This window comes from Podarcis vaucheri (genome assembly GCF_965113315.1).
Source record: "Podarcis vaucheri genome assembly, chromosome: 8".
NCBI classification, from domain to species: domain Eukaryota; kingdom Metazoa; phylum Chordata; class Lepidosauria; order Squamata; family Lacertidae; genus Podarcis; species Podarcis vaucheri.
The window spans coordinates 77,685,374-77,699,130 of NC_138766.1; the positions used below are offsets into that span (position 1 = coordinate 77,685,374).

Below are 13,757 nucleotides of genomic sequence, written 5' to 3' on the forward strand. Positions count from 1 at the left end.
GGAAATCCAGTTCAAAGTAGCCTCGGCTAACTCTGTTGAGAAAGGGTATTTCTTCTGTCCAGTAACCTTTGTCATTGTGCAGAGGAAGGATTTTTTCCCTACTGCAACGGCAAGTTTAAGTGATCGGTTAGATCAAACACTCATGTGCGAGTTACAGTACGTGGCATGTAAAAAATCCTGGAGATAGCTGCCCAACAGTCAATAAGAGCACATGCTAAAAAGTTTAAAATTGGTCGTTTATTTATTTATTTTAGAAGAGGGATAACTCTACTCAAAACACACGAGGGAGTCTATTTCTTGGTTCATTTTGCAACGAACAATGGAAAATGTCTTAAGCAAAAATGAGCTGAGATTCAGAGCATCTCCTCCCTTGGGCAAGAGACTGCTAAACACTTCATCTTCCTCCCTAGTTGTTGTGCTCTTGAAGTGCCTGAGCCATGAAGAGTTTGCCCAGGTTCTGCGCAGTGAACTCCTTGATGTTCTGGCTGTAAGTATTAATTTGACCTGCAAATGAACAAAAAGTGGGAAGTGGGGAAGAGAAAGAGAGAGCGAGAGAAAGAAAGAAAATTTAAAACTGTGAATTCATGGCCCTAGAGAATGTCCTAATATTCCATCCCATCCCACAAACATTCTCTCGCACTTTATAGCATGACCAAGAAACAGAACTCGAGAAACACATTTGCAGACAGGAGCTAATATATGTCAAAGACCTGTCAAGTTGGATGGGAGGCAGAAGTTAAGAGACTGGGAGAGCCCCCAAATTTTCTCCATCCTCTTCCAAATATTTGGCCCCCCCATCTCCACAAACATTTTGCCACACACCAAGAAACAGAATGCCAGCATATAGACAGGAGCACCACTGAGTTTTAGAGGGTGAAATAAAAAGGGGTTGCCATGAGGTAACCCAGGGATCAGCAACCTTTTTCAGCTGTGGGCTGGTCCACTGTCCCTCAGACCATGTGGTGGGCCGGACTATATTTTTTTTTTTGGGGGGGGTGAATGAATTCCTATGCCCACAAATACCCCAGAGATGCATTTTAAATAAAAGGACACATTCTACTCATGTAAAAACACGCTGATTGCCGGACCGTCCACGGGCCAGATTGAGAAGGCGATTGGGCCGCATCCGGCCCCCGGGGCTTAGGTTGCCTACCCCTGAGGTAACCTGTCCCTTGGGCTGAAAAAGGGCCCCCGGTGTGGGTGGTTGTGTGACATGTGATGTTTTCTGCTGGCCTATGTGGCTCACATTTGTTTGGTTAATTGCTCAACATGAATTGGAGGTTTGCTGTTAAAAATGCAAGGTTGTGTTTGTTAGAATCCCATCGAGGCAGCAATACTGTATGTAACATGCTCCCAGGACTATACAGGATCCCACATTATTTGATATGCTACAGGGATTTCTGGGAAGGCTATGAAGAGAAAAATTCAGACTGTTTCTCTTCGACTGTGGGTCTGGAAACTATGCTTGCCTCATCCACCTGACATTTTGTGGGTCATGTTTTTGTTAGTTCCCTCACATTATTAGTAATTTCTCGAGCCGGCAGGCTGTGAAGGCTTTGTCTGTACAAAGTACTGTACAAATAAAAAAAAGTGTCTCCAACACCCCATTTTATTATTATATTTGTACGCACACTGCCTCTACAGTTCATTTCTCTAGCTAGTCAGGAAGAGCAAAAGAAAGAGAAAGAGAGAAAGACAAAGCCGGATTATCAAAATTAGAACTGCTTAGCAGACTAACACACTTCCAATTTAATGCTCTACTTTAAAAAGTTTCTAAATGCCTTAGAAGCAAAACCACCCAAGTCTCAGCTTTGATCCCCAACTTAATTCCGCGTGCATTAAAATAGTGAACGTTTTCAGGTCTTTTCCTGACTCTGCTAAAAAGAAAAGCATTTTGGCTGAAGGCTGTTAGAGCGTCAATTGGCTGCTGCTTGCTTAACTTTAGAAGATGGTCGAGGTACAACCCACCATAAAACAGACATAAACCGAAGCGTAATTTTTTAAAAGTAAGAGCTGGGGTGTGCTTTATCTTTAACAAGCACTGGGTTGCTGGGAGAATTCATTACCAGAATTTAAACCATACCCATTTGCAAACAACAACAAAAGGGGGGGGGGGTTGCACTACATGGTTGCACTATAAAATTGTTCACTGTGTGCTATTTGTGAAAAAAGGGGAGCTGCAGCATTTTTTGTGCGCATTAAATTTCACTTATCAATGTGCCATCCTCAGCCCTTGCTCTTGAACCAACCTGGGATAGGGGATAGACCTGAAAACATAGCATCATAGGAATGTAGAGTTGGAAGGAATTGTCAAAGTCCAACCCTGAGATTTAAGAGTCTTGTGCTCTACTGACCAAACTACCAAGGTGGATAAAAATCTGGGTGCTTGGCGGGTAGCTTTCAAACCGCTGATGCAATTAATAGAAAAAGGTCCATGTTTCTGCAGCATGAAAAATGGTTGTCTCGCCTTGCCTGTTCACCTCCTGTCCATTTCACAGTGTACTGTCCACTCTTCTGCCTTGAGCTGGGATTTGTCTACCTCTTTTTTCCAAAGGCAAAATATCAAAGAGAGAAAAACCATGCACTACCTGTTGCATCTCACTTCGGCCACCTTGGATGAACAGGGAACAATGTGAAAATGCTTTTAATCCCAAACACTACAGGCTCAGTTAAACGAGGGAGGGCAGCCCAAGGAACTACTATTAAAACAACTTTGCACCCTTCTGGAAAGAAGGGCAGCAGGGCGGCGGGGGCTAGATCTGAAAATCTTGCTGGGATCACCAGCCTGACGTTAAAGCTCAGTTGTGTAGTTCCAGGACATGGTATGAAGGCACAGGATAAAACCACCTTGCTAGATGGGGAACATGATGCCTGGAGCTCCATGGAAGAAAGGCGGGGATATAATGAAACAGAAACACAGAAACACACACACACGTTATTATGGTTCCCATTTGGATATAAAATCAGGACTCACTGCCCAATGCTGCATCTACTTTGCAGCATTTTGTTGATTCTCATGAAAGCATTACTCAAAGAACAGCAGGGCCATTGAAGAGTCACAAAGAAAGAAGAAGGCTGCAAGTGTTACCTGCAATCAACAGCGAGTCCATCCTGGGAGGTGGCTGTGGCGGCTTGAACAATTTGTTCATGTCCTCCTCCGGAAGGGGGGGCTCTCCCCTACTTTGACGCTGCAAATTCTCTTGCTGACGTCTCTGCTGGTACTGGAAAAGGAAAAGAGAAAACATGGTGGTAAGACTCTCTCATCCAAAGGATTTCTCTGAAGAATGCAGAGGAGCTGCCTTTCCATATATTGAGCTTACTTCATGCAGCTTAAGCCGGCTTCAAAACGTTCCATTTTGCTGGCACAAAAATGCTGTTAATTGTTGTTGAGCTTTAAAATGAAGTGGTTCCCATCTTGTTTCCCCCCAGGCTAAGGAACATGGCAGTTTCAACCCCTCTCTCACTGGGTGATCCATCTACCCCACCTAAATCAGCAATGTGGTCTACAAAAGAAATTGGATTGGGTTTGCGGGGTGGGGTGGAGGGAGAGGCCATTGCCTAAATTTGCATCACTGGAGATGCTGTTGGACTGGGGGGCCTAATCACCATTTGGTCTGGCCCCAGAAGCTTCTGAAGCAAAACAGGCTTCGCTGTGTATGCTGCAAAAAGGACTACAGTGGTACCTTGGTTTATGAACAACTTGGACGAAGAACGCTGCAAACCCAGAAGTAGGTGTTTTGGTTTGTGAACTTTGCCTTGGAAGCAGAACATGTTCCACTTCCTGTTGAGTGTGTTCCATTTGTAAATTGAGTCCCCCGCTGCTATGGGAAAGCACGCCTTGGTTTAAGAACGCTTTGGTTTAAGAGTGGACTTCTGGAACAGATTAAGTTCGCAAACCAAGGTACCCCTGTACTGAGACTCAGAAGCCAACCAAACTTGTGCCCAACTCTCTGGATTCCGAGAAGTTCAAAAGCAGAACGCAGAATGGGTCCAAGAAGTAGACATTTATGCGAAAATCTTAAGTCCATCTATTTTTTTCTGAACTGGGTTTTCTACTGCCAATTTTGCAAGTCGGTAACTTTTACCATGGGATCAAGAGGCGGAACATTACGATTAGCAGAGGAGGGGGTGGATCATAGAATCATAGAATTCTATTGGGGGGATATTGGGGGGGGGAATACATAAAACTCTGCAAAATCCTTTGCATCCCCGCGCATGTAACAACTCAATAAGGTTGGAGGAAGGAGGGGAAAGTGGTACAGTTTGCCATCTGTTTGAGAAAGACTGAACAACTGTTCTGGCTTTAGTTATGTAAAGGATGAATCTAGTAGCACTTCCAGAGCAGCATTTTCAATACACCTTAACCTACTTATTTAGATGCAAAAATGGAGCAACTGGCAGCAAGGGAGAAAAGGCAGTTAGCAAAACATTTATTCTCAATCGTCTCTAATCTTTAAAGGAACAATGGTGTATTATTATGAGCTACCTAGGAGAGCAAAAGGTACAAAAACCTCTGGTTTGTGAAGCATTCATAATTTGCTGGTTTTTGCTGCTCAAATGTCATTTTCATTTATTTATATTTTAAAGCTGGGTTTCTTAAAGCTTCTGACTGTAGAGCAAAGAAATGTGTGGTGACATTTTATTGCTGGATAGCAGAACCAAAATACATCCAGATTTAGAAAATGTTAGCAAATAAGAGCTTAAAGATCTGTATCTCAGACAGCACGAAAGCCGAAAGAAATCGGGGAGAGGAGAGGAGAGGAGAGGAAGAAGAAGATGGATATCAGATACATTTATTTTTTATACTTTGCACTGAGTAGGTGCATTATGTACCAAAATTGCTTGCTCTTGCACAGAACTGTTCTATATCTCAGTAATGAACAGACTTGAGCATGGTGCAATGAGCCACATTTACAGCAATTACTGTATAAGTTAAGCAAGAACTGGTGGGGTAACAGTCCTGGACTTCTACCACCACCCCTCCTTCAAATCACTTTTTCCATCTCCAAAATCTTCTCATAAATTTGCCCCTGCAGATTTATGTTGGCAAGCGAATGAGCTAGAAGGAGCCATAGCTCAGCCCATGCTCTGCATGTAACGAGCGTCTAGGATACAGAGATTAGATTTCCGAAAAGGGTTGTGTATTTAGGAGATGCAATTCAAAGATCCTTCAATTTGCATCTATTACAGAAGCCACATAATGTGTCATTTCACCCCCAAACAGATGTGATTCAGCCCCCCCCCCAAAAAAAAACCAACCTGGTGTTTCTGCTGCTGCTGCTTGCTGGTGTTCCTTAGATAGGTGTTGTATTTGACAATATCCTGGCTCATCTCATCCACTCTGTCCATCAACAGCTGCAGGCTCTTTCCAAGGTGATTACTGAAATGCACAAAGAGAAATGGCATGGTAAAGGTTTGCAGCAGTGACGACTGGACACAGTATTTTGCTTCTGCGGGAATATTAACTGATGCTTCTCTGTGAACTCACAGCAAGTTTAAGCCCACTTAAAGATCATTTAGGAGAACAGCTCTGGTAATTTAGCTCATGCACTAAATAAGAAAGAGTTGAGTACGACCAACTGGGCTTGATGCACTTCTCCCAATGCACCCTGAGCACCATCAAGTTAACACCGTGCGCCACCTCTGTCAGGCCCAGAGGTCATCAGAAACCCTAAGTCAGTGTTGGCCAGACTTGGGTCTCCAGCTGTTTTGGGACTACAATTCCCATCATCCCTGACCACTGGTCCTGTTAGCTAGGGATGATGGGAGTTGTAGTCCAAAAACAGCTGGAGACCCAAGTTTTGCCAACACTGCCCTAAGTGGTCAGTGGTTACTTCAAGGCCACAGCTAAACGATAAAGCTCCTGATTCGATCCTTGGCATCTTCTGGTAGGACGGAGAGATCCCATCTGAAATCTTGGAGAGCGGCTACCAGTCAGTGTAGACAGTGTAGACCATATTGAGCTGGGGGGGGCAATGATTTGGTTCGGTATAAGACAACTTCCCATGTTCCTGGCTTTGTTACACAGCTCACCAATATCCTATCTCTCCTATGTCCGCTCTCCAATTACACTCTTCTTATGCTCAAATACATTATTTCATGTAGCCCAAGGCAGGATCAAGAAAGTGACATCACCAGATTCTTGCTCCTAGATTGGCTGAACTCACAACCTGCCCCCAATCACAGCAGCCTTATAAGATCAACTGTCCCATGCTGAGAAAGTATGGTTTTTTGTTGCTGCTGTACCGTATTTTAATTGCTTGGTTTTCTAACTGTTCTCTTCCCCCTCCCACTGCACACGGGTTTATTTATTTCATGCTTTTTATTCTTTGACTGTAAGGGATTTAATTAAATCATATTTCATGAATACTGTGATCCAATAAGGGGGCTCCAGCCACTTAGTAAAAGGAGAGTGAAAAGCTAAAATTAAACTAAATTAACTGGGATTCAAAACAGAACCAGGTATGTCTCGAGAAGGAAGCTAAGGCTGCTCCGCATTGTCTCCTATTCACAGGATATTTCCCTTTAAAAACCAATTTCCTGCTCAACCACCTGAGAATCTGTGACATTGCTTGCTTAAGCCAACAACTGATTTTCTAGTAACAGTTCATCTCCCTAAGAGAGGGCCTCAAACAAACAGCAAAACATTCCCAGGACTCAAGAATATGTAGCAGTATTCCACATTTAGTGTTCTTTTCTTATTGTACCTCTTTCCCCGTCCCAAACTGCTTTTTTAAAAAAGAAAAGAAGGTAGGCTTGTGGGCAGGGCTTTAACCTGATGCAACTAAGGCAGAGGCACAATGACAACAAGTAGAATAGACTTCCATTTGCACAACACAACTTTTCCTTCCTCTTGTACCTGCCATGCCCTCCCCCATTCTGCTCCAGAGTAGATGGGGGGGGGGGAGGAAGAGGACATCTTGGTACTTAAGCATTATTGGGTGTGCATGTATGTCAAGCTAAGCCTTGTGCACACCACCCAGTTTTGTAAAGGCCTCACTGTAAAATATTCCTGAATCCCATTCCCAATAAAAACACAAAAAACCAAGGGGGCTCGTTGAAAGTTCCTCCTGAATTAGGAAGTTGTTTCTAGCATAAAGGGAAACGTTCTTCTTCTCCTCTGAAGGAAGGAAGGGGTTGCACAACTAAATCCTGGCTACACATCAATATAGTGCATGCCGCTAACTCAACTAGCAGGGCATGGAAAACTAAGGAGCAGCTCCCCACAGATGGCAGGGATAAATAAAAGCATTTAGGTCAGCCTGTGTTACTGGAGTGGGTGGGATAGAGACACGGAAATAATTAATACCAGCCTAAAGGGGGAGATATGTTGAGAAGGAAAGAGATAAATGGGGGACTCTTTTTTTGGAAGAGAGTGCTTAGGGACAGAGGTGGGTGGTTTTGCTATGAACCCTGTGCCACAAAACTACTAACAAGGCTATTCTGCACCAGGAAATACGAAGTGTGATGCCTAGCAAACTATTAAATAATATTCAGTATGTAAGCTGGTCAGGGTGTGTGTGCTGGGATGGGGATTTTGGTTTCTCATTTGCTTTCTCAAATTACAACTGTACGGCCTTTTTTTGTACTTTTCTTCCAAAACAATAAATATACAGTCGTACTTTAGAAGCCAAATGCCTTGTAACTCCTATGTTTTGGATCCCAAACGCCGCAAACCTGAAAGTGATTGTTCCGGTTTGCAAACGTTCTTTGGAACCTGAACGTCCAGTGCAGCTTAAGAATGTTTTGGAAGTCAAATGGACTTCCAGAACGGATTCCGTTCGACTTCCAAGGTACGACTGTATACAAAAATTAATAATAATTAATGGGTTAGGCTTTCCTTTCCCACCTTTCCCCAACCTCTCCTTCCCACACCTCCTGGTTAAGTGATGAGGCACATGGATCCTGAAGTATACAAGATGCTGTTCAACAAAAAGAGCAAAGAGGTTTGGAAATGGCGCACTGCATTTTCCTTTCAAAGGAGCACTTACTTGCTTGCGAGACTGAGCAGCTCGTGTCTATCTGCCACTCCCGACTTCTTTTCCAGCTCCCAAAGAAGAACGTTGATGAGGTAGGAATTCTTGATAATGATTGGCACCTCTTCAAACATGTTTTCAAAGGCGATGTTTGCTTTTTTCAACCTGCAGAGAGAGAGGTCTCCATAACAAACTTGGCATGCTTGTGCATTGTTGATGGGTTCACCTGGATCGAGGAAAAATACTCTGCAGGTGACTAAGGAGAGTCCCAGCTTTTTTCTTTTTACCCTTCCAATTCAGCAAACAGTCAAACTTTTATAGCAAACTTGGGAAAGCGTGTGGAAAACCCTTTTCAAAAATTATTCTGGGAGCTTGTGAAATACTTGCGGGAAACAGAGAGAAGTAAATTGGCTTGGATTCTAAATACTGTACAGTACAGCAGTAGCTTTCAAAGCAAGAGTACCTTTTAAGCTCACTAGAGGTCCCTTAATGAGGAAATCAGTAATGGTGGAATAAATGGCTCTGTCCCAATACTGATCATTTCCAACTGTATGCAGTTGCCTGAGTGTATTGGGAGTGTTCTAGGGCCATAGTCATTAGCAGACCTGGTTAGTATTCTGTACAAACTAAAGAGGATATGCCCCCAAATCCTCTGCAACAGGACCTTTTCAGTGGTGGCACCGCAGCTTTGGAACACTTTCCCAGAGAGGTTTGCCTGGTATCAAGTTTGTTGCCTTTTATGGTTCAAGAAGCAAACACTACCTTCTCCAGGCTATTTAGACCTCTAATTTGAATTCAGATCTTACCTGGACAGGTCTGTTCTTGCTTTTGTTCATTTTCACTTATTGTATTTGTTAAGTTGCACAACAACCTGATGTTGAAGTTTTATACGCTTAAAGTCAAGATGCTATAATAAGGTCCAGTAAAATCTGGGTAAAGGTGCTGGATTGGGAAAAGTTTCTAGCAGGTGCCCCAAAAAATTATATAGCAAGGGTGCCTGTCTAATATCAATAGGTGGAAAGTTCTGAAACACAGGTTCCGCCACACTAAAAGACCAACAGCTTGTAGTTAGTGAATGAACATTATGTGGCACCTGTAAAAGATCCAAGTGATCAAGCAGAACACACACAGAGCAAAGCAATCCTTCAGGTAAGCTGATCCAAATCTGGCTTTACGTGCCAATTTATGAACTTGGTCTGGTAGCAAATTAACATCCAGTGCGCATCTCAGAGCATGGGGTGTGAGGTGCTGCCAGGATCTAACCCTGTCAGTAATTGAGCTGCAGATTTCTGCAATAGCCGCAGTTTCTGAACCAACCACAAAAGGACCCCCACCTAGAGTACAATGCGCTGACAATCTTGACTACTGTGGTCAAGGTATTATGGCCAAGGAACAGGTGGTGGAAGGCGTGTCAGCTTGGCCCTGCTACTGTGGGTGCCCGGGTCTGTGGGTGCCATGCAGCGTGCATGGCTCTGGCACTGAAATTTGTGGGTGCCAAGCCCCTTCATGGGGAATTTTGTGTGTGCTCGTGTCCACTTGGAATCTACTTGGAAGTCTACCCAATTACAAATCAGAGAGGCACCATCTCTGTTGTCTTTTTGCAGCCTAGTGAACACCTTTCTTTTTCCATAAGACCTTCAAAGTGGAGATTTTTATCCTAGCCTGTACCTGTATACAGTGGTACCTCTGAATGTGAATGGGATCTGTTCTGGAGACCCGTTCGCATCCCGAAGCGAACACAACGCGCATCCCTGGATCTGCGCGGGTCGCAATTTGCCGCTTCCGCACATGCACGTGACGTCATTTTGACCGTCTGCGCATGCGCAATCGGCGAAACCCGAATTTAACGCACTCCATTACTTCCGGGTCGCCGCGGAGCACAACCCAAAAATACTCATCCCAAAGCTACTTCAACCTGAGGTATGACTGTATTTGTTTTTATATATGAATTGGTTTTACATACATTCTTTTTGTTAAATTGCTCAGGATGCTTCACAGGAAATGGCTCACAACTGGAATGAACTAAAATAAGATTAGCCAATATCTGAAAATGTTTTCTGGGAGGGTGGTGGTTTCTTTTGCAAAATTTTAAGGTAAAGGGTAAAATGATTATTTCTCCCCATTCTTTGCCATTTTGCTTATATTATCTTCCCAACTTTTCTATTTAATTTTTAACTCAAACAATTCTTGAGACTAGGAAAGAAAAGGACAATCTGTTGGGTTTGAAGGTGGGCAGAGTGCTGTGTAAATATTTGTTTCACAAATTGGAGAATGAAGTGTTGGTTCCATCCTTTTAGAGACTGCAAAAACCACCAGTGTGTATTTGAAGATGGGGGGGGGGGAAATGTGGCAGAATAGTAATTGAGTTTCCTTTTGAGAGAAAAAAAGATCCCTTTGGACGTTTTGAACAACGAAGAAAATGCAGCATTCTTCTTAATCTAATACATAATAAAAAGCAGTATCATAAGAAGAATGTGTTCTGTAATGCCCATTAAAACACCATCTCTCAACGAGAAAATGTTTTGGAAAGCATATTTACAAATATATATGAATAGTTTATTTTTCAACGTTTTTCTTTAAAGTGGGGAAATCTGTTTCAAGTTCTCAAAACGGGTTGACATGCAGGAGGAGGACAGCTGTTTGGGCAGGGGGTTGTGAGAGAGAATGCTGAGATAGAATTAAATCTCTCTCCTGAGAACAAGGCAATCTTTTACCCTTTCTGTAGTAGATAGGTAGCCGTGTTGGTCTGCCATAGTCAAAATAAAAAAAATTCCTTCCAGTAGCACCTTAAAGACCAACTAAGTTAGTTCTTGGTATGAGCTTTCGTGTGTGTATCTGAAGAAGTGTGCATGCACACGAAAGCTCACGAAAGAGGTGGGCGATTCTTTGGGGTTTGAGCCATTCAGAAAAAGCTCCGCGTCCATTTCTGGCACAGGGCTAGTATTCAGTTCAGATTTATTAATAATCCAAAAGCATCTAATAATCACTCACTCACACATGCACCAGCCACATGTACAGAAAATACAACAGAAGAACCCATTTCTAATCAAACAGATTTACTGACCTGGGGCTCTAAAATGAGCCTGATTCCCTAGTCCTAATTGTCATTAAGTTCCTAATCACACCACTAAAATGCTTTGTGTTTTGTAGGGCAAATGAGGCTCCACATCTGGAAATTGCTGGTAAATTGTTGTTATTTAAAAGATACGTGATGTGGGCTATTTGCAGTCATGGAACCATTCTGGTCCAAAATGGAAAACAGCCATATCATCCTAATGACTGGATAAAGAAGATATCAGTATATGAGATCATGGGAGCATACACTCAGTATTTCCAGAACTGGAGATACAGAGAGAACGCTCAAGACTAATTGTCTGGAGAAGGACCTATGTAGACCAGTTCATGATCTTCTAAGTTGGAACAGTTACAAGAGAAGACACTGCTGCCACAAAGATTTCATAACTCAGCACTCAGGCTCAGAACCCTGAGCATCTCATTTCCTCTCTTCCCTGCTCAATTTCGTTTGCCTTTAACGCTCATCTTCTGTTTGGGATGACAGAGTGCAGCACATCTTTCTGCGGCGAAGTAAATGCTGCATTCTTTAACCCTATTCACCTGCGGAGGCCTCAACTATTTGCAGCTACTGAGAGAGTACATGCATCATCCGAGGCTGCTACAGGGCTTTGCTGCGAGGGATTTCATCTCTTCGCTCCCTTTTTCCGCCACCCACATTCCAAAACATCCCCTCACACTTACGCTTCTGGAGAGAAATCCTTCTCTTTGCAAACCTCCATCAATTTAGGTGTCAGCCTGTACGCTTTTAAGGAAAGGTATCCGTGGGCAGTTTTTATAGGATCTGAGAAAGAACAAGAGGAAAGCACAAAAGATACGAAATATTCATCAACAGCACTTTTATCTGAGCACTTTCCCCTGGGCAGGTTTCATTTCATTTTTAGACATGTTTCTAAAGTTTTGCTAAAGAGGTTTTTTTTTTTAAGTCAACTTTGAGGAACATTGTAATGCAAACTGCATACAAACACACCATGCAAAGTCTGTTCCAAAGACTCAAAGCAGCAGACCAATCAATAAAAACGTTTAACAGTGGAAACAGATCCCTCCAAATGAACAATTGCAAAATCCGCAAATCTTTAATAAGGTAATCAGCAAAATAAAATGAAATAAAAATCTAGATTAAGAGGATGATGAAAAAAGAAGATTTCCTGTAGACTTCCTTCAGGGAAGAATCTTAATAGTGGAATTGGTGCACAATAGGGGTGGGGTGGGGGGTGGAGAATCAGCTCTAAGCCTTAACCTCTCATGGTGGCTGGACAGGAGAAATCTGTTGCTGGGAAATGTTACTGGGCTCAGTGTCCTGGGCTCAGAATGCCAAGTTCTGCACCTCCATACAGCTGTAGCTAAGACTATGCTGCAATTCTGTTATGAGGTGCACAGACTATACCGCGGGGATTCCAGTCTTTAGAGTTGCAAAGACAGGCCTGTCAACTGTATGGGCAATGCTGGGTGACAATTCATCTGTTTTGCACCCAGATGGGCCCAGGTTTGGCCCAAGTTATCTCCAGCTAAAAAGAACAGGTAGCAGAGGATGGGAAAGAGAGATGTGTGTGGCGAGAGGTTGATTAGACTGGGCTAGATGCACACATAGCCTGTCACTGTGTAAGGCAGCGTCTTATGGTTTCTTGGTGATAGCAGAATAGGGTCTTTTCTTCCCCAGTGGCCAGAAAGCAAAGACATCTGTGGTTTGCATAACTACTGCCTCTTCCATATGCCTCACATGCTGCTACTAAAATGCCACAACAGTTTTGAGTTTGTTTTTTTTTAAAAAAATAACTAATGCCAAAAGCACCGTATCAATCCATGGATATTTACGATTTCCCCCCACAATTTATGCTCTTTCTCTACATAAGAGACTTCTTCCTTGGAATGGCTCCTACATGGTATTCAGCCCAAGATTACTGAATGTATGGCCTACCAGGTGATAAAGCTGTGTCTTAACCTGGGCTAGTTTGGACAAGGTGTGTGTTAAGTGTGCTACATGACCAAATGCTCTTCTGTCATAAACTAGTCCATGCATGTAGAAACTTAGCACTGTCAGGGAGAAACCTGGGCCAGAACATTTATCCCTGACATCTAGTTTCCAACATGCGAGCTGGGGGAAATTGCATGGGAGGAACTCTTAACCGTTAAAGTCTCCTACTGCAGTTTGAAGTGGCACAAGCCAGGTACCAGTTTATTGCCTCTGTAAAAACTAGACTTACTTTACAGTGACAATGGAATAGACCTCCTGGGTCCTGGCCTCAGACCTGCACCTGGTCTGGCAAGCTCCTGGTATTCTATTAGGAAAATATTTATTTAGGTAACTGTTTCCAGTTGCATTCATTTTTTTTTTTAATGTGTACATAGTTTTCATGCTCACATGCTATCGCGAAGAGCGGAAAAACTGTATGAATAAAAAAACCCTATTTAATCTCTGGACAAGGAGCTTAACATCTGTAGCAAGATAGCAGCCGAGGCAGGCTTGCCAAATAGTAAACTCACTTTTTTGGGGGGAAAAAGTTAACATTTGTGTTGTCTGAAACGGAACATAGTAAAACCTTTAGCAATCAGTGATAAAACAAAAACCAAAATAGACTGAAACAAGTGGAAAATTCATCAAGATCTGATGATGCAAAGTTTCCAGCCAGTATAAGTATACTTTAACAACTTGTTCTTTACTGTAATCCAATTGTTAACATACTGAAACAATTTTGGGGCAGCTCATAA

General features: G+C 42.9%; 1 protein-coding gene and 1 long non-coding RNA gene across 2 annotated transcripts in view; one reads left to right on the forward strand and one right to left on the reverse strand.

The window, feature by feature from the left end:
- Positions 1 to 222: 222 nt before the first annotated feature.
- EIF3H (eukaryotic translation initiation factor 3 subunit H) overlaps positions 223 to 13,757 on the reverse strand; it is a 70,318-nt gene continuing 56,783 nt past the window's right edge. The window contains exons 4-8 of the mRNA XM_082235801.1: positions 11,733 to 11,832; positions 7,992 to 8,141; positions 5,260 to 5,380; positions 3,089 to 3,221; positions 223 to 504 (exon numbers count right to left, since the gene is read on the reverse strand). Of these exons, the coding sequence (XP_082091927.1) occupies positions 407 to 504; positions 3,089 to 3,221; positions 5,260 to 5,380; positions 7,992 to 8,141; positions 11,733 to 11,832 (602 nt within the window). The 3' untranslated portion in view covers positions 223 to 406. The remainder of the gene's footprint in view (positions 505 to 3,088; positions 3,222 to 5,259; positions 5,381 to 7,991; positions 8,142 to 11,732; positions 11,833 to 13,757) is intronic.
- On the forward strand, positions 8,148 to 10,309 carry LOC309539678. Its single transcript, XR_014222944.1, has 2 exons — positions 8,148 to 9,640; positions 9,897 to 10,309. It is a non-coding gene; the product is annotated as an uncharacterized lncRNA (long non-coding RNA).